At 38.7% G+C, this 13742-nt stretch overlaps 1 protein-coding gene across 1 annotated transcript in view; it reads left to right on the forward strand.

Annotated features, from left to right (window-relative positions):
* The window catches only part of CACNA2D3 (calcium voltage-gated channel auxiliary subunit alpha2delta 3), a 758781-nt gene that overhangs the window by 559100 nt on the left and 185939 nt on the right, over positions 1 to 13742 (forward strand). Inside the window, exons 14-16 of the mRNA XM_089781194.1 lie at positions 1855 to 1926; positions 2765 to 2845; positions 8769 to 8843. Of these exons, the coding sequence (XP_089637320.1) occupies positions 1855 to 1926; positions 2765 to 2845; positions 8769 to 8843 (228 nt within the window). The remainder of the gene's footprint in view (positions 1 to 1854; positions 1927 to 2764; positions 2846 to 8768; positions 8844 to 13742) is intronic.

The raw sequence follows: 13742 nt of genomic DNA on the forward strand, positions 1-13742 counted from the left end.
AAAAAACAGACCATGTGGTGATCCCTTCTCCACATTCTTCTGTATCTCCCATCTGATACGAACCTTCTCAGTCATGAAACCTATTTGCATTCCCATTGACTAGCTGGCAGCTCTGAGTATGCAGAGGATAATTCTGTGTCCCATGATATAGGTCTGTTTGGGAGAGTGGAGGCCATACAACTCACTGGAAATGAAAAGAACTTAAATGTTAAAGAGCTCAACAGTCAAATATATTAGTTCCTAATGTACCTCTTTAAATGACCTGGCCACCAATGACTGTGACGTCTACATTCTGAAAATCTGAGCAGGCAATAGTCATGGCAGCTCCTATAAGAAAAGGATTGTGCTCAAAAGATACTGGGTGTGCAAACTAAAATGTGCCAACATTCTCCAAAATTTGGCCCCGATCTGAAATTTAGTTAGAGGATGTGTCCTGATAGAGCAGGGGTGGGCAATAAAGAAGCGGCAGTTCACCAGAGTTAGTTCCTGGTGGGCCATTGCTGCTATATTTACCTGCACCTGTGCAGGCACTGGCAATTGCAGCTCCCATTGGCTGGAAATGGCGATCTGCGGCCAACAGGAACTGTGATCCCCCATACCTGCAGAGGAGCAGGTAAATATGGCGGTGTGGGGACCCACCAGAGACTAACTCTGGCAGACCAGATCCAGCCCCTGGACTAACATTTGCCCTCCCCTGCAATACAGTAGTAGCAATGTGGGGATTGGATGGAGGTTTTGTATGTAGTTCACACAACTGCAATGGGGTATGCAGCTACCCCAAGAGTTTCCTCTGAGTGATCAGCTTCCTTACTCCCTCCTTTTAGAAAATTATATGGACAGCTCAGTCTGTCTGGGCCCCACAGACAAACCTTAAGTCCTCATTGTACTTGAAAGGTTGATGCCCTTGACAGCTGGGATAATTTTACCTAATTTAAATCCACCCCCCCCCCAAAAAAAAAACGCTGCAGGGAAAGGCTGCTTTAAATAGTAACTTGTACTTCCTTTTATATGAGAATGAGCAAGTGCCTAAAAATCTTCAGGGTGTCAAGAGTGGTGTCAGTCCATTCTGAGGAATCGCTGTCATTTATGCCTGCCCTTCCTTCCTTCCCCCCTGCCCATGTCATTTGTCTTGTAACCAAGATGCTGTGAAAAGGGAAAAATGGTAAGGTGCAAAGACACAATTTTCCAAGTAATCCCACTCTCCTTTGGTCAATGATGATAAATTGTTTCATGGGTTCATCCTGAATAGGCCAAAATTAAGGAGGCCTGGTCTCTCCCTAAATTGAAGAAACATGTTAAAATCTGAGATACAGAACCAGCCAGTGTTTGATGCCACCAACTGGTCCAACAAACTTAAACCTGCTGGATATAAAGGCACCAAAAGGGGTTCCTGGAATCCTGACTGGCATTGTTCCACTACTGCTATGCAAGCTGATGAGAATTCTGAGTCTGAACCTAAGACAAATTGACTCAACCCATTATCTTAGTCTGAGGCAATCATGGCAGATCTGCCAATGGGAAAGAGGAAGAAAAGAGAACTCCACCTGCTTAGCTAGTGCACATACTGCTTCTCCAGCCCTCATTTTAGCCCCCTGGTATCTCTCTTCAGAGACACAGCAGAGGTACCCTGGACAGCTAACCCTCCTGACTGGCAAAGTTCATGTGCAGTGTGCCTATGTGGCAAAGATGGTTTGGGGCTGGGCTAAACTGAAATTTTAGAGTTGCAAAACTCATTTACGTGAAATGCATGACCTCATTTAAAAAGAAGAAAATGTATTTGGGTGCTTCTATAATTATGATTTAACCATGGACTGAAGTAGCTTACTGGTAATGTCTTTTTCTTTTCTAATATAGCTTGCTGATGATCAGGGATTGGTTTTGATGACCACTGTTGCCATGCCAGTGTTTAGTAAGCAAAATGAGACTGTAAGTACTCAAACCGTGTTTCTACCATGTGATACTTTGGTGTCTGCTACAAAATGTAATAACTTGCTGAACTTTTTATTATTATTTATTTCGCCACTTGAACCTATTGCTATAATAAATTAAACAGATAATGTATTTATGCACAAATAAAATGCAGAAACTGCAGTTCTCAAAATAAAAGGTTAACGGTGTTATGGTGAAGACAAAGTCCTAGATGCTGAATTTGATACTGTGGTATTAGTCCCATGTGTCTCATTACTTAGACATTAGCTTTGTTATAGCAAATAATTTATATACATTTTCTCATCCTGTCTAACTTGCTTATTTCAGATCCAGCACATTATCAATGGTCATATAGGTGGTTTGAATAGCTGTATTTTACAGACTTGTTATTTTAACATCTTACCATATTATTAAAGATAATTACATTTATTTCTCCCATAATGTTTAATTTTTCTCTCTTGGGTATCAGATGGCAGTGAAAATTGGACAGGAAGAAGAAAAGGCACATTTTTATCTGTAGCATTTCATCTTAAAACTGCTTCACAGGTAGAAGAATTTAATTGAGGGAGACCTTCCTTATCTGCTGAAACTTTACATACTTCCTAGATTTCATTTTCAGGCTAAGAAAAAGAGGCCAACTGCTGAGAGTGTGGTGTTGTGTGTGGCCAGCCAGATTAGCTGCATCCTCCTATTAGCTTTTTAAGTAGTTGGCAGATTAGGTTACGATCTTTACTCCTCAGTACAATTTTTACAGTATGAAAATAATTATTGATGGCATGTGTTGTTTCAACAATGATTGTTTGTTCTTCTGAGTGGTCTGCATTTTCTTTTTCAGCGATCCAAGGGGATTCTTCTAGGAGTAGTGGGCACAGATGTTCCAGTTAAAGAACTTCTAAAGGCCATTCCAAAATATAAGGTAATTTTCACATGATTACATGGTCAGTATATTTAGAATACAGGATTGAATTAACAATAATATTTTAGATGTATTTTTGGAAGATATGCAGCACCTAATTTACATATCCAAGTTAGTGAGCGAATCAGAAATGGGATCCCAGGGACATATGCTGTATACACTTCTACTCGTCAGTCCTTAGTAACTCCATTAAGACTAACTGACCAGAGAAGTCCTAACTCTCTTAAACCCTCACCAATCAGGTCCAGATTTCTATTAGTCAGTGTGCAACATTCTGGCTTTTGTATGATTTCATAGTGCCCTCTATCAGGATATAATGTTAATTAGATATAGTGTTCATTATTGCTGCCTTTAATAAACTAATTGTCAAAATGCCATGCTACATAATATGACATACGTAAACTAACCAGATAATGACACTGGAGGACTGCATATCCTTGTAAATGGAAGCCAGACAAAGATGTGCACAGTTCATCTTTAACTTTCCTTTCATAATTCCCTTCTCCTCAGAACTCCTTGACCTGAAATCTCCTGTGTCCTTGTGTTATCTGGTTGGGGCATGGCTCCTCCCCATCTGGGTCTGAGGGCATTATCTCTGCTTTACTATATCCTACTCATGTGCTGGTCAGTAGGAATCAGTAGGACAATTGGTGTATTGCGTTTTGGGTCTCTGGTTGGGGCCATACCACAAACACAGTCAGTTAGCCCAGGCCCTGGACTGGGATTGGGCAGCAAAGAGTTCAGGAGCTCAGGCCTATGCTCAGGTCAAGCATTTAAATAGTTAATGTACCCAGGCCCTAACTCAGGGCAGGGCAGCAAAGAAGTTAGGTCTCCTATCTCTGGTGGAGAGCCGAGAAGTGCAGGCATTTTCCCTAGGAAAATGGCCAAAGCAGACAGTCTCTGCACCAAAGGATAAATGGACACAAATCAGACATCAAGAAAGGTAACATATATAAAACTGTAGGAGAACACTTCAACATCCTTGGACATTGAGTAATGGATTTAAAAGTAGCCATCGTTCTGCAAAAAACTTCAAAATTGGATTACAAATGGAAAAAACAAAACTGCAATTCATTTGCAAATTCAGTACAATCCAATTAGGACTGAATAAGGATATAGACTGGTTATCTCACTAAAAGGGAATTTCCCCTCTCTTGGTTTTCACATCTCCTCATCAGCTGCTATGAGTGAGTCACATCCACTCTGACTTAATTGGCTTCATTAACACAGGTTTTATACTTGATAAGTAAACTTCCTTCTTTTCTTGTATATATACCTCTGTCTCTGTAATTTCCACTTCAATTCATCTGATGAAGCGAGTTTTATCCACAAAAGCTTATGCCGTAACAAATCTGTTTTTCTCTAATGTGCGACAGGACTCCTCATTTTTCTCAAATATTTAGTTTTCCAGATTTGTAGATGACACTTTAAAAAGTACTATGAATAAAATCAACCAAGCAAAATAAACTTGGCAATCATGAATCATTTGTAGCTTGGTAAAAATAACTTATTGATGAATGAAAAAGTGGTGCTACTTTTTATATAGGCTTGATCCAATATTTTATTATTTCACTAGAAGAGTTACCTCGGGTCCTTAACTCAAATAATTTTTTTTTTCTTCATTTAAATAATTGCTCTGGGGTGGAAGAGAGGATATGGGGTTCAATATTCAGGCTACTCTGGGGAGAGAGGACATCTTCAGTCCTCTCTCACCACAGCAGCTTGGAACCAGGTCAGAAGTGCCTGTGCATGGCTGCTGCAGCAGGCATAGCCAGCAGAGGTGCGCATGACCCCTGGCTGGGGAACAGACAGACACAAATAGACAAACTCTGTGAAATATATAATAGCTGGCGGTCCCTTACTCCACCTCTGACCCCTGTTGCCACAGTGGGATCATATTTATCCCAGTCCCCATCTCTGGTCCCTTGCTGCCCCCTGTGTTTGTTATACTGTATAATTGTCCCTGCTAGCAGAGCCTCTCCTTTCTGTTTTATGAGAAAAAAAATCACATTCCCAGAACATCCCCATTGTTCTGGCACAACCAAATCCTTACCTTGCTTCAAGTTATGATGAGACAAAGCTGCATACCAAATTTGGTGGACCTAGCTCTTATTGTTTTGGAGGAGTTCTTGAACAGAGACACAGACAGCTGAACAGACAGTCAGACTCTCTCAGATATATACTAGACTAAATTATAATCTATATTATAAGTAACACATGAACATTAATATAATGGTTTCAACATAATTGCTAATAGAAGATTTTTGGTAGCTCAATACCCAAATATTTTGATACCATAAGTCTCTGTTTGAGAGAGGCCCACAATGTGAATACCAGAAATACTGTAGGTATCAGTTAAGTTGTATTGAGATTATTCAGCACCTTCTCACTTATCTGATTCTCAACCATGCTACCAGGGTCTCAGACGATCACTTAAATCCATTTTTCTAGTGGGAAAGCAGACATTATTTGATTAGGAGACCATTCTAGTAAGGCACCAAGCTAGAGAACCTCAGATACCAACTTCAACAGTTAATTTCATTATAACTAAATACTAGGTGCTGCATCCCATTTTCACTACACTTGCCAACACCCCTCTCTCTGGCCACTTTTGCTGAGAGACAGTAGCAATTATGGAACATAAATGGTTTGCTAATGATACAACAAGATGACATTTATGGGAGCTCAGGAAATGATGAGGCATAATCTATACTTGGAATATATTACAGTATATCTATGTGTCTCAGAGGTATGAAAAATCCACATCCAGTGTAGCCAGGTCAGTATAAGAAATCCTAGCTACCGCCTCTTGGGAAGGTAGATTACTTACACTGATGGGAGAAGCCCTCCTACAGCTTAGGTCGTGTCTGCACTTAAGTGTTACAGTGTGGCAGTGGCTATAATATAGCTGTGCCACTGTAGTGCTTTAAGTGTAAATATGCCCTGAGACAATATTGGTCCACATGATAGGCATTTAGTGTTTTTAGGCATCACAAGAAAGAAGAGTATTGAGGGGCGTTTTGAAGGATGGTAGCAAGGTAGCTTTGCTGAAATTTATGGAGAGTTCGTCCCAAGCACAAGAGGCAGCATGAGAGAATGCACAACAGTGCTTGTTTAAAGTTGACAAAAATGGACTGTAGAGGCTGATGGCATGGACTGATCAGAAGCAGGAAATGACATCTCAGTAGTGAATAAGAAGTGAGAGGTGAGTGGGGGATAGACCCTGAACCTGGTGGACATTCAAATAAAAGACGAGTAGCTTTTGTCTGTTACAGTAGGGAAGAGGAAGCTAATGGAGGCACACAAAGAGGAATCATGGGGTAAAAATAATGATCTAGGAAAAGTATCTTTGCAACCGCATTCTGAATAGATATGAGTGGAGCAACGTTATACTTACCAAGACTCAAGAGAAGGATGTTGTAGTACTTGAGATCAAGAGAACCTGGATGAGAGTTTTAGCTATATGGCTGAATACAAAAAACCATACCTTAGCAATATTACATAGAAAGAACCTGAAAGAGTTTATCATAGCTTGGAGATAAACCATGAGTAGTCTTGTTGCCTCTGACAAAATGGGATTTTGCCCGTGAAACCTTATGTGCAAATGAATCTGTTAGTCTTTAAGTTACCACAGGACTTCTCGTTGTTTTTGTGGATACCGACTAATACAGCCACCCCTCTGATAGCTTGGCTGTAAGGACCTAAGAAGGTCTGAGTTCCCTTACTACTTGTGAAATGAGGGTTACAGAAGTTGGAGTAACGAGCTCATTATTTCAAAATTATTTTGAAATAATGGGCTTGCTGTGTAGATGTGCACTCTATTTTGAAATAACCTGAGTTATTTGAAAACAAGTGTGCAGTATAGACATGGTCTTAGACTGAATGAAATGGCCTTTAGACAGTGAGAGATGTACAATAACAAAGAGCTGTTAACAGCAGTCCTTACTCAGACAAAGCTTGAATTTTTTTTTCAGTGGGGACTTGTCCTGAATGAAGACAGTGGAGTGTGATTCATTAATATTTCATTCTTACATGTCACTTTTCAGTGGTCACACAGTTTCCTCCCTTTTGAAATAATCTATCAGTTTAAGAGAGAGTCCCAATATTTCTAATGTATAATATTAGTGGCAGCAGCACTGTCTCTGAAAACAGAAGAAACATTTTAAATGCAAACGTACAACTTCAAGCACTGCACAAACCATGACAAAGAGCCACATTTGAAGGCACAGAGCACTTCAAACAAATAAATATTGTTTCTAGGATGTATTCCACCCACATTTATTTCATTACCCAACTTTAATTGTTTAGATGTTTTTCTGCTTTTATTTGCCACATAGATAATTATACTTGAGATCTGATATTTAGCCAGATGCAAGTTCACATACCAAAGGTAAAATATGTCCAAAATTGTTTTCTTTTTCTTTTACAAAGAGATGTTAAAAGCCTACCACATTTTATTACTCTTTAGTAGAGCTTATTGCTGTTGCTAATTAATGAAGTAACTTTCTCTCTAAATAGAGAAAGAATATGAGTTGAATACGTATCTGATAATTCTGAGCAAAATACAATATAAATCTCAATCAGATAGGAGATCTCTCTGATCTAGCTATAGTAACACCGTGAGTTTTATCTTTCAAGTTAATTACAGAAATCTTCAGACTAGCCTTTCTAGTTATCTCTGTCAGAAGTGGCTCTACTTTTGACTTGTTAACATATCTATCCAGATCATTTTGTACTAGGATCCTATTCAACAAAACATTTATGTATGTGCATTGTTGAAGATGGATCATTTGCTGAAACAGGGCTGTAATGTGGCATAGTAGTTTTTATAAAATGTAGTCTAATAACAAGAAATATAAGCTAATTGACAAACCAGGGCACTTCTAGTTTAGAAGGCACTGAAGTGTATATAAGTATTTAAACACAAGCGCATTCTTTTATTATATGACACATAGGATAATTTTACAGAAAAATGTTATGTTACAGTGTTTCAAAACTAAAATAATTCAGAGGAAAAGATAATGATTGATATCTAAATCTATATGCAAATCTTTATGGGAGAAAAATTCCGGTATGCATAGCACCTTTAGAAAGATACTGTTTCAGTGTCAAGTTTATGCAGAGGGATGTCTTAATGACCATATCATTGATTTGAAAGTACATTTATTATAGTCGGTGGTTGCAGCCAACTGTGTAATTGGAATATTGTCAATTGGTAGGATTGTTATTTAAATAAATGCAGTGCTAACTTTGATCACTTTTTACTTGTGGGCCTAATGAAACATTTCATTGCTCTCAGATGAGTTTCCACAGTCTTGTTAAGTCCAAAAATGTAAATTACATGAATTTCTGCATTTGAATTAACCCCTGTCCTGTGTATACAAAAGTAAATGTGAAATAATTTGGAAATGAAGTAGAATCAAGACTGTTCTAAGTAAATATCACTGATAATAGGCCACTTCTTGTTCAGCTTACTCATGGGAGCTGTCCCATTGACTTCAATGGTTCCATTGATGTAATGCACCCATTTCACAAATAAGAAGGCAGAACCTGGCCCACACCCCCGGTGTATTTGTGAGTTTACTAAATTCCAATAATTCTTCATATGTTAGCACATAGTGTATTACATCACAATTCTTATGGTTTTCTTTATAATCAATTTTTTAAAGTTCACATCAAGTACATAAGAATAAGTATCCAAGATAGCAAAATATGTGTGACATTTTAAAATTGTGCTGTTTACCAAGTTCACAAAATATCAAGGATTGGCTCTTTGCATTAATTTTAATGAAATATTGCATTGAGATATGAGTTATGAATGCCAAGTGTAAGCCATACATGACTAAATATTTGGCTGCTTTTTTGTTTCAGAATTCACTGAAGACCAAGTTAATTAATGCTCCTTTTGGATTTATTCTTACAGTTAGGTATTCATGGATATGCTTTTGCGATTACAAACAATGGATACATTTTGACTCATCCAGAGCTCCGACCATTGGTAAGAAAGCTATTTGTTGACCTATTTTATTCATTTATGGTTATTATATTTACTCGATGTATGAAGAATATGTTTTTTAATTAAGATCAAAATATAATATTCCATGCCTATAAGAAGTTCCATTTTTAACTTAGGGTTAAGTATAAATGCGTAGTGTATTTTACAGTGTAATAGAAACCAATGTTAACACAAATAATTCCATGGTACATAAATATACAAGTTAGTCTGTAAAAGGTACAGACCTCTATTACTGCTAAACGGCAAAGCCAAAAATTGCTATAATTATGTGCATTTTACGCTAAAATGGAATGCTCTATTACTATGTAATACCCCCTATTTGTCATTTTAAAGTAGGTTCCAATTTAAAATATGTACAGAATTTTCAAAAACTCCTCCACATTTTATGGTAAAATAGGGTCCCATGGGATGTTTAGTAAAAGAGTAGCAACAAAGTTCACCTTTATTTCCTATGTCATCTTGTTTGCATTAATCAAAATAAGTAAAATAGAAGTGACCATTATGCAAATGTTTATCGACATAACACCCTGGAGAACAGCTTCATTCCTGATTGCAGCATTGTTTAGGAACAGGGCATACAAGTGTTCATCACCATCAACCTTTAGAAAAGCACTGGTATTAATGAACTCACTCTTGTACACATGTGGATGCCATATGTATTTCTCAAGTAGGTACTTAGGGTAATATCTGATTTCAACAATATTTTAGCAGAAAACAGCAATATTAATTGGATGGCTAATTTCATATATAAATAAATTAGAATTATTGAAAAGTATGATTTATGAAGTCATTAGCACATCCTGCATTTTCAGTCAGCGCTAACATTTTGTCTGTCTAACATTTGGTTTAGAAATTACACACTCAATTAACATTTGTATTTAAGTTGATTGTTTCCTTATTTATTATTTAACTGGGGGAAAGCAAATGAAAAGATCAACACTGGAACTTCCATGGGTGAATGCAATGGCTTATTTCTTAGCAGCTTTTGTGTAAAGATGGAGAACTAAGCAAGGAACAAGCTGCCCATTATAGTATCTTTAAAGGCAAGCTAACAAAGGTTACTCATTACAATTTTTTTCTACAGTAAAGAGGATTTATCTTTCTGTTAAAAGTACCTTGTGTTTCTGCATTGAGAAATTTGCCACAGAAATGCAGAAAAAAGGACTATAGCAGCAGAGTAGTATTTGGCAAATTACAGACCAAGAAACAATAAGTTCCTTGCAAATTAACCCGCTTCATTTCTTAGCATACAAACATGGAACTACTAGATCCCAACTTCTAGTATCACATCCCTGCTCCTGGGCAGCCACACATTTGAACACACATAGTTCAGTCACCCTAAAAGCTTGCCCTAAGAGATTGTTTACCATCCCACATTCCATTGGCTCACCTCCATCATTGTGAGTTTATATCTTCACTTAATCATTGAAATTAGTACCTCTGCCTTCAAAACATGTCAAGACTGGGAAAAGAGAAGCCGCCACCCTCTCTTCTGCCTCCATTAATTCAGTTTATCCATATACAAAATACTGACTTCTGAATCAACATCTAACCACTCCATGTGTTGTTCAAATTTGCACTGTATCTGTGGCAAGATAGAGTGTATATACCTGTAACAGGCTGCTAGCTAGAAAGCATGAGCCAGACTCTGTCATGCCAGCTCCAGCAGGACAGGGTAATTGAAGCTAGCTGAGGAAGCCCACACCTGACGAGTAAATGGGGAACAGCCATGGATCTCATTAACCATAGGGATATATAAGGCTGACAGGAAGTAAGAAAGCAGAGAGAGGAAAGGGGAGAGTCAGGGAGTGAAAAGCTGTGCTCCCCAGCTAGCTAGAGAAGCTAGCAGTCCCTGACCCTCTGTACATAGAAGGTAGCAGGAACTGACACTGACAATAAAGGGCAGGGGTGATTGCTCCAAGGGAGAGCTCTTTGGCTGGTTTGTGGGCACAAAAGGAGCCAAAGGTCAAGACGCCCAAGTGTGAACCCTGTGACATGTCATGGGGGTTTGTCTGGGGCCTTATTATCCTGGCAGACAAAGCAACAGCAAAACCTGCGAGACTTTGAATGAACACAGCAGCATGCAGCAGCAACTCCAGGAATAAGTGGTGAGTCGCATGGGAGGGGATGGCACCTGTCCGCCAGACATAGCACTCTGTAAAATGGGCCTGGCAGATGCTTTCCTAGAGACATTCAAGGGAGTAGCCATGGACACCAGAAGGGGGAAGAGAAACCTGGGGCCTATGCTTGGCTCCATACCTAGGAGGAGAGGCTCAAACGGCCCATCTGACCTTGAGCAGTGAATAGGTCCAGAACTATGAGCCAGTGAGGGCAGCCGTTTTAGACTGGGTGGACCTGTTGGATATATTTGGCAAAAGATTTGAGCAGCCTGATGGATGGAGGCGGTGCAGTCCAAGGTATTTACCTAGAGGCTAGTGGACTGGGCAACTCACTGCCTGAGGCCCAATCCACAATAGTGGGAGAAATAATGTACACCCTTGTCCTTGAACAATTTTTGTATGCTCTTTCTGAAAATATCTGCATGAGGGTGGATCAGACACCACCAGCCTGACATGGTGGATGCAGCAGTCAAGTTAACAGAAGAGTATAAGGAGGCAGATGTTATTGAGAGGGAGGACCAAAGAGTTGGGTAGGAAAGTGGGGGAAACCCCACCTGGGAAAGGACCAGAGAGGAAGGGCACAGATGATTACACCAAAGGTTTGTGGGCACAAAAGGGAACAAAATTTGAGGCACCCATACACAAACCCTATCACAATATCCTGTATATAAACATGGGAATTGCTATAGTGCGTCAGTACCACGGTCCATGTAGTCCAGCATCTTGTCTCCAACAGTTTGCAGCACTAGATAATCCAAAGAAAGGTACAAGAAACCTTCCAGTGGGCAAAAATCTTAAATATCTCATCTTAATCCCTAGTAGATATGGCAATTTTCTTAATTTCTGAGGCATAAGATTTTATATGTTCCAAGATTTTGTTAGTATTAGCTATTTCAACTTTGAATATTCTTCCAAACCATTTCATTCATTGTCTAATCCTTTTTAAATTTTATAGGCCTACATGGCCTCCTGTGACAATAAGTTACACAATATAATTACACCTTATGTGGGAAGAAATATTTCTTTTACCAGTGTTCATTCGTCACCTTTTAAATTTAAATTAATACCATTTTAATCCTCATTATGAGACAGAGGAAACAGCCCCTGATCAACTTTCCCTATGTCATTAGTTATTTTATATACTTTAATCAAACCTTCTCATGTTTGACTATGTGCTAAATTAAACAATTTCATTTTTTCAATCTCTCTTCAGATGAGAGCTTTCGATCTTCCTACTCATTCTTGTTGCCCTTCACTGAATCTCTTCTAATTCTACAGTGTCTGTTTTGATGACGCAGTGGCTAATATTCCAGATTAGGCTATCCCATTGATTTGCAATATGGCATTATTGTTTTTTCTTTATTGTTCCTCATACCAATCCTAATCCATTTTTATATTTTGATTGCTTTTTGTACGGCAAAATCTTTATTGAGCTGTTCACAGATTTTACCAGGCATCTTTTCTGTGTTGATATCATTGTTTTAGATCCTTGTCAGATGTAAGGTGTAATTCCATTTTTCTCATCCAATGTGCATTATCTCACACTTACCAACATCAAATGTCATCTACCATCATGTTGCCCATTCACCTAGCTTAGTTAGATCTGCCTGAAGTACTTTAGTCATATATGGACATCACTAACCCAAATAACTTTGTCTCACCTACCTCAGTGCTCACCCATTTTCCAGATTACTAATAAATACATTAAACAGCACTGCTGCGTCTAGACTGGAAAAACTTGCCAGCTATCTACGCTGGCCACTTGAATTTCCGCAAGAACACTGACGATCTCATGTAAGATTGTCAGTGTTCTTGTGGAAATACTATGCTGCTCCCGTTCGGGCAAAAGCCCTCTTACACAAATGCTTTTGCGCAAGAGGGCCAGTGTAGACAACGCGGTATTGTTTTGCGCAAAAAAGCCCCAATGGCGAAAATGGCGAAAAAGGGCTTTCTTGCGCAAAACCGCGTCTAGATTGGCACGGACGCTTTTCCTCAAAAAGTGCTTTTGCGGAAAAACATCCATGCCAATCTAGACGCTCTTTTCAACAAATGCTTTTAACGGAAAAACTTTTCCGTTAAAAGCATTTGCGGAAAATCATGCCAGTCTAGATGTAGCCCACCAGACATAGTCTGGACCCATGATGGTCCCTGCTGTTCACAAAGTTGAAAACTATTCCCATGGTTTTGTTCCCTGATTCTTAGCCAGTTTTTGATCCATGACAAAATTTCACTTCAGTGTTGGTTTTTTGGTTTAAATTCTTTATTTTTAAAATGTTGCAGGATTTGAGCATGTGAACTTTGTCTAGGAGGCAGCTTTAACATGTGCAACTAACACTTAATTGGTTTCATTACCCATGGCTGCATTAAAGGGTTCATAGTTTGATATATGTGAATTGGTCTTTAAGCATTGTCTGCAATGTATTTTGTATAAACAGGGTTTCCTCTGTAGTGTTCCCGTATGTCTTCATTTTCCACCTGTTTTTAGTTAACAAACCTTATTAACTGAGGAAGTTGCAATAACATGTTTGAATTTAACCAGGAATGCTGCTACAGTGATAAAGCACAGATCTTGTTCCTCACTATTGGAGTTGAACTGATAGAATTTCACACACACATGTAATGATGAACCAAAGAATTCTGTTCTACCCTATAAGAGATTTGTATACTTTACTATTGTGGTCCAACTTCTCTCTCTTTCTCTAGAAATCAGCCAAATAAGAGTGGTTAGGTTGGACGGCAGTCAGAGAAGTTGATTTTTTTT

The sequence above is a fragment of the Pelodiscus sinensis genome, chromosome 11, assembly GCF_052426305.1.
Source record: "Pelodiscus sinensis isolate ZL-2025 chromosome 11, ASM5242630v1, whole genome shotgun sequence".
Classification (NCBI taxonomy): domain Eukaryota; kingdom Metazoa; phylum Chordata; order Testudines; family Trionychidae; genus Pelodiscus; species Pelodiscus sinensis.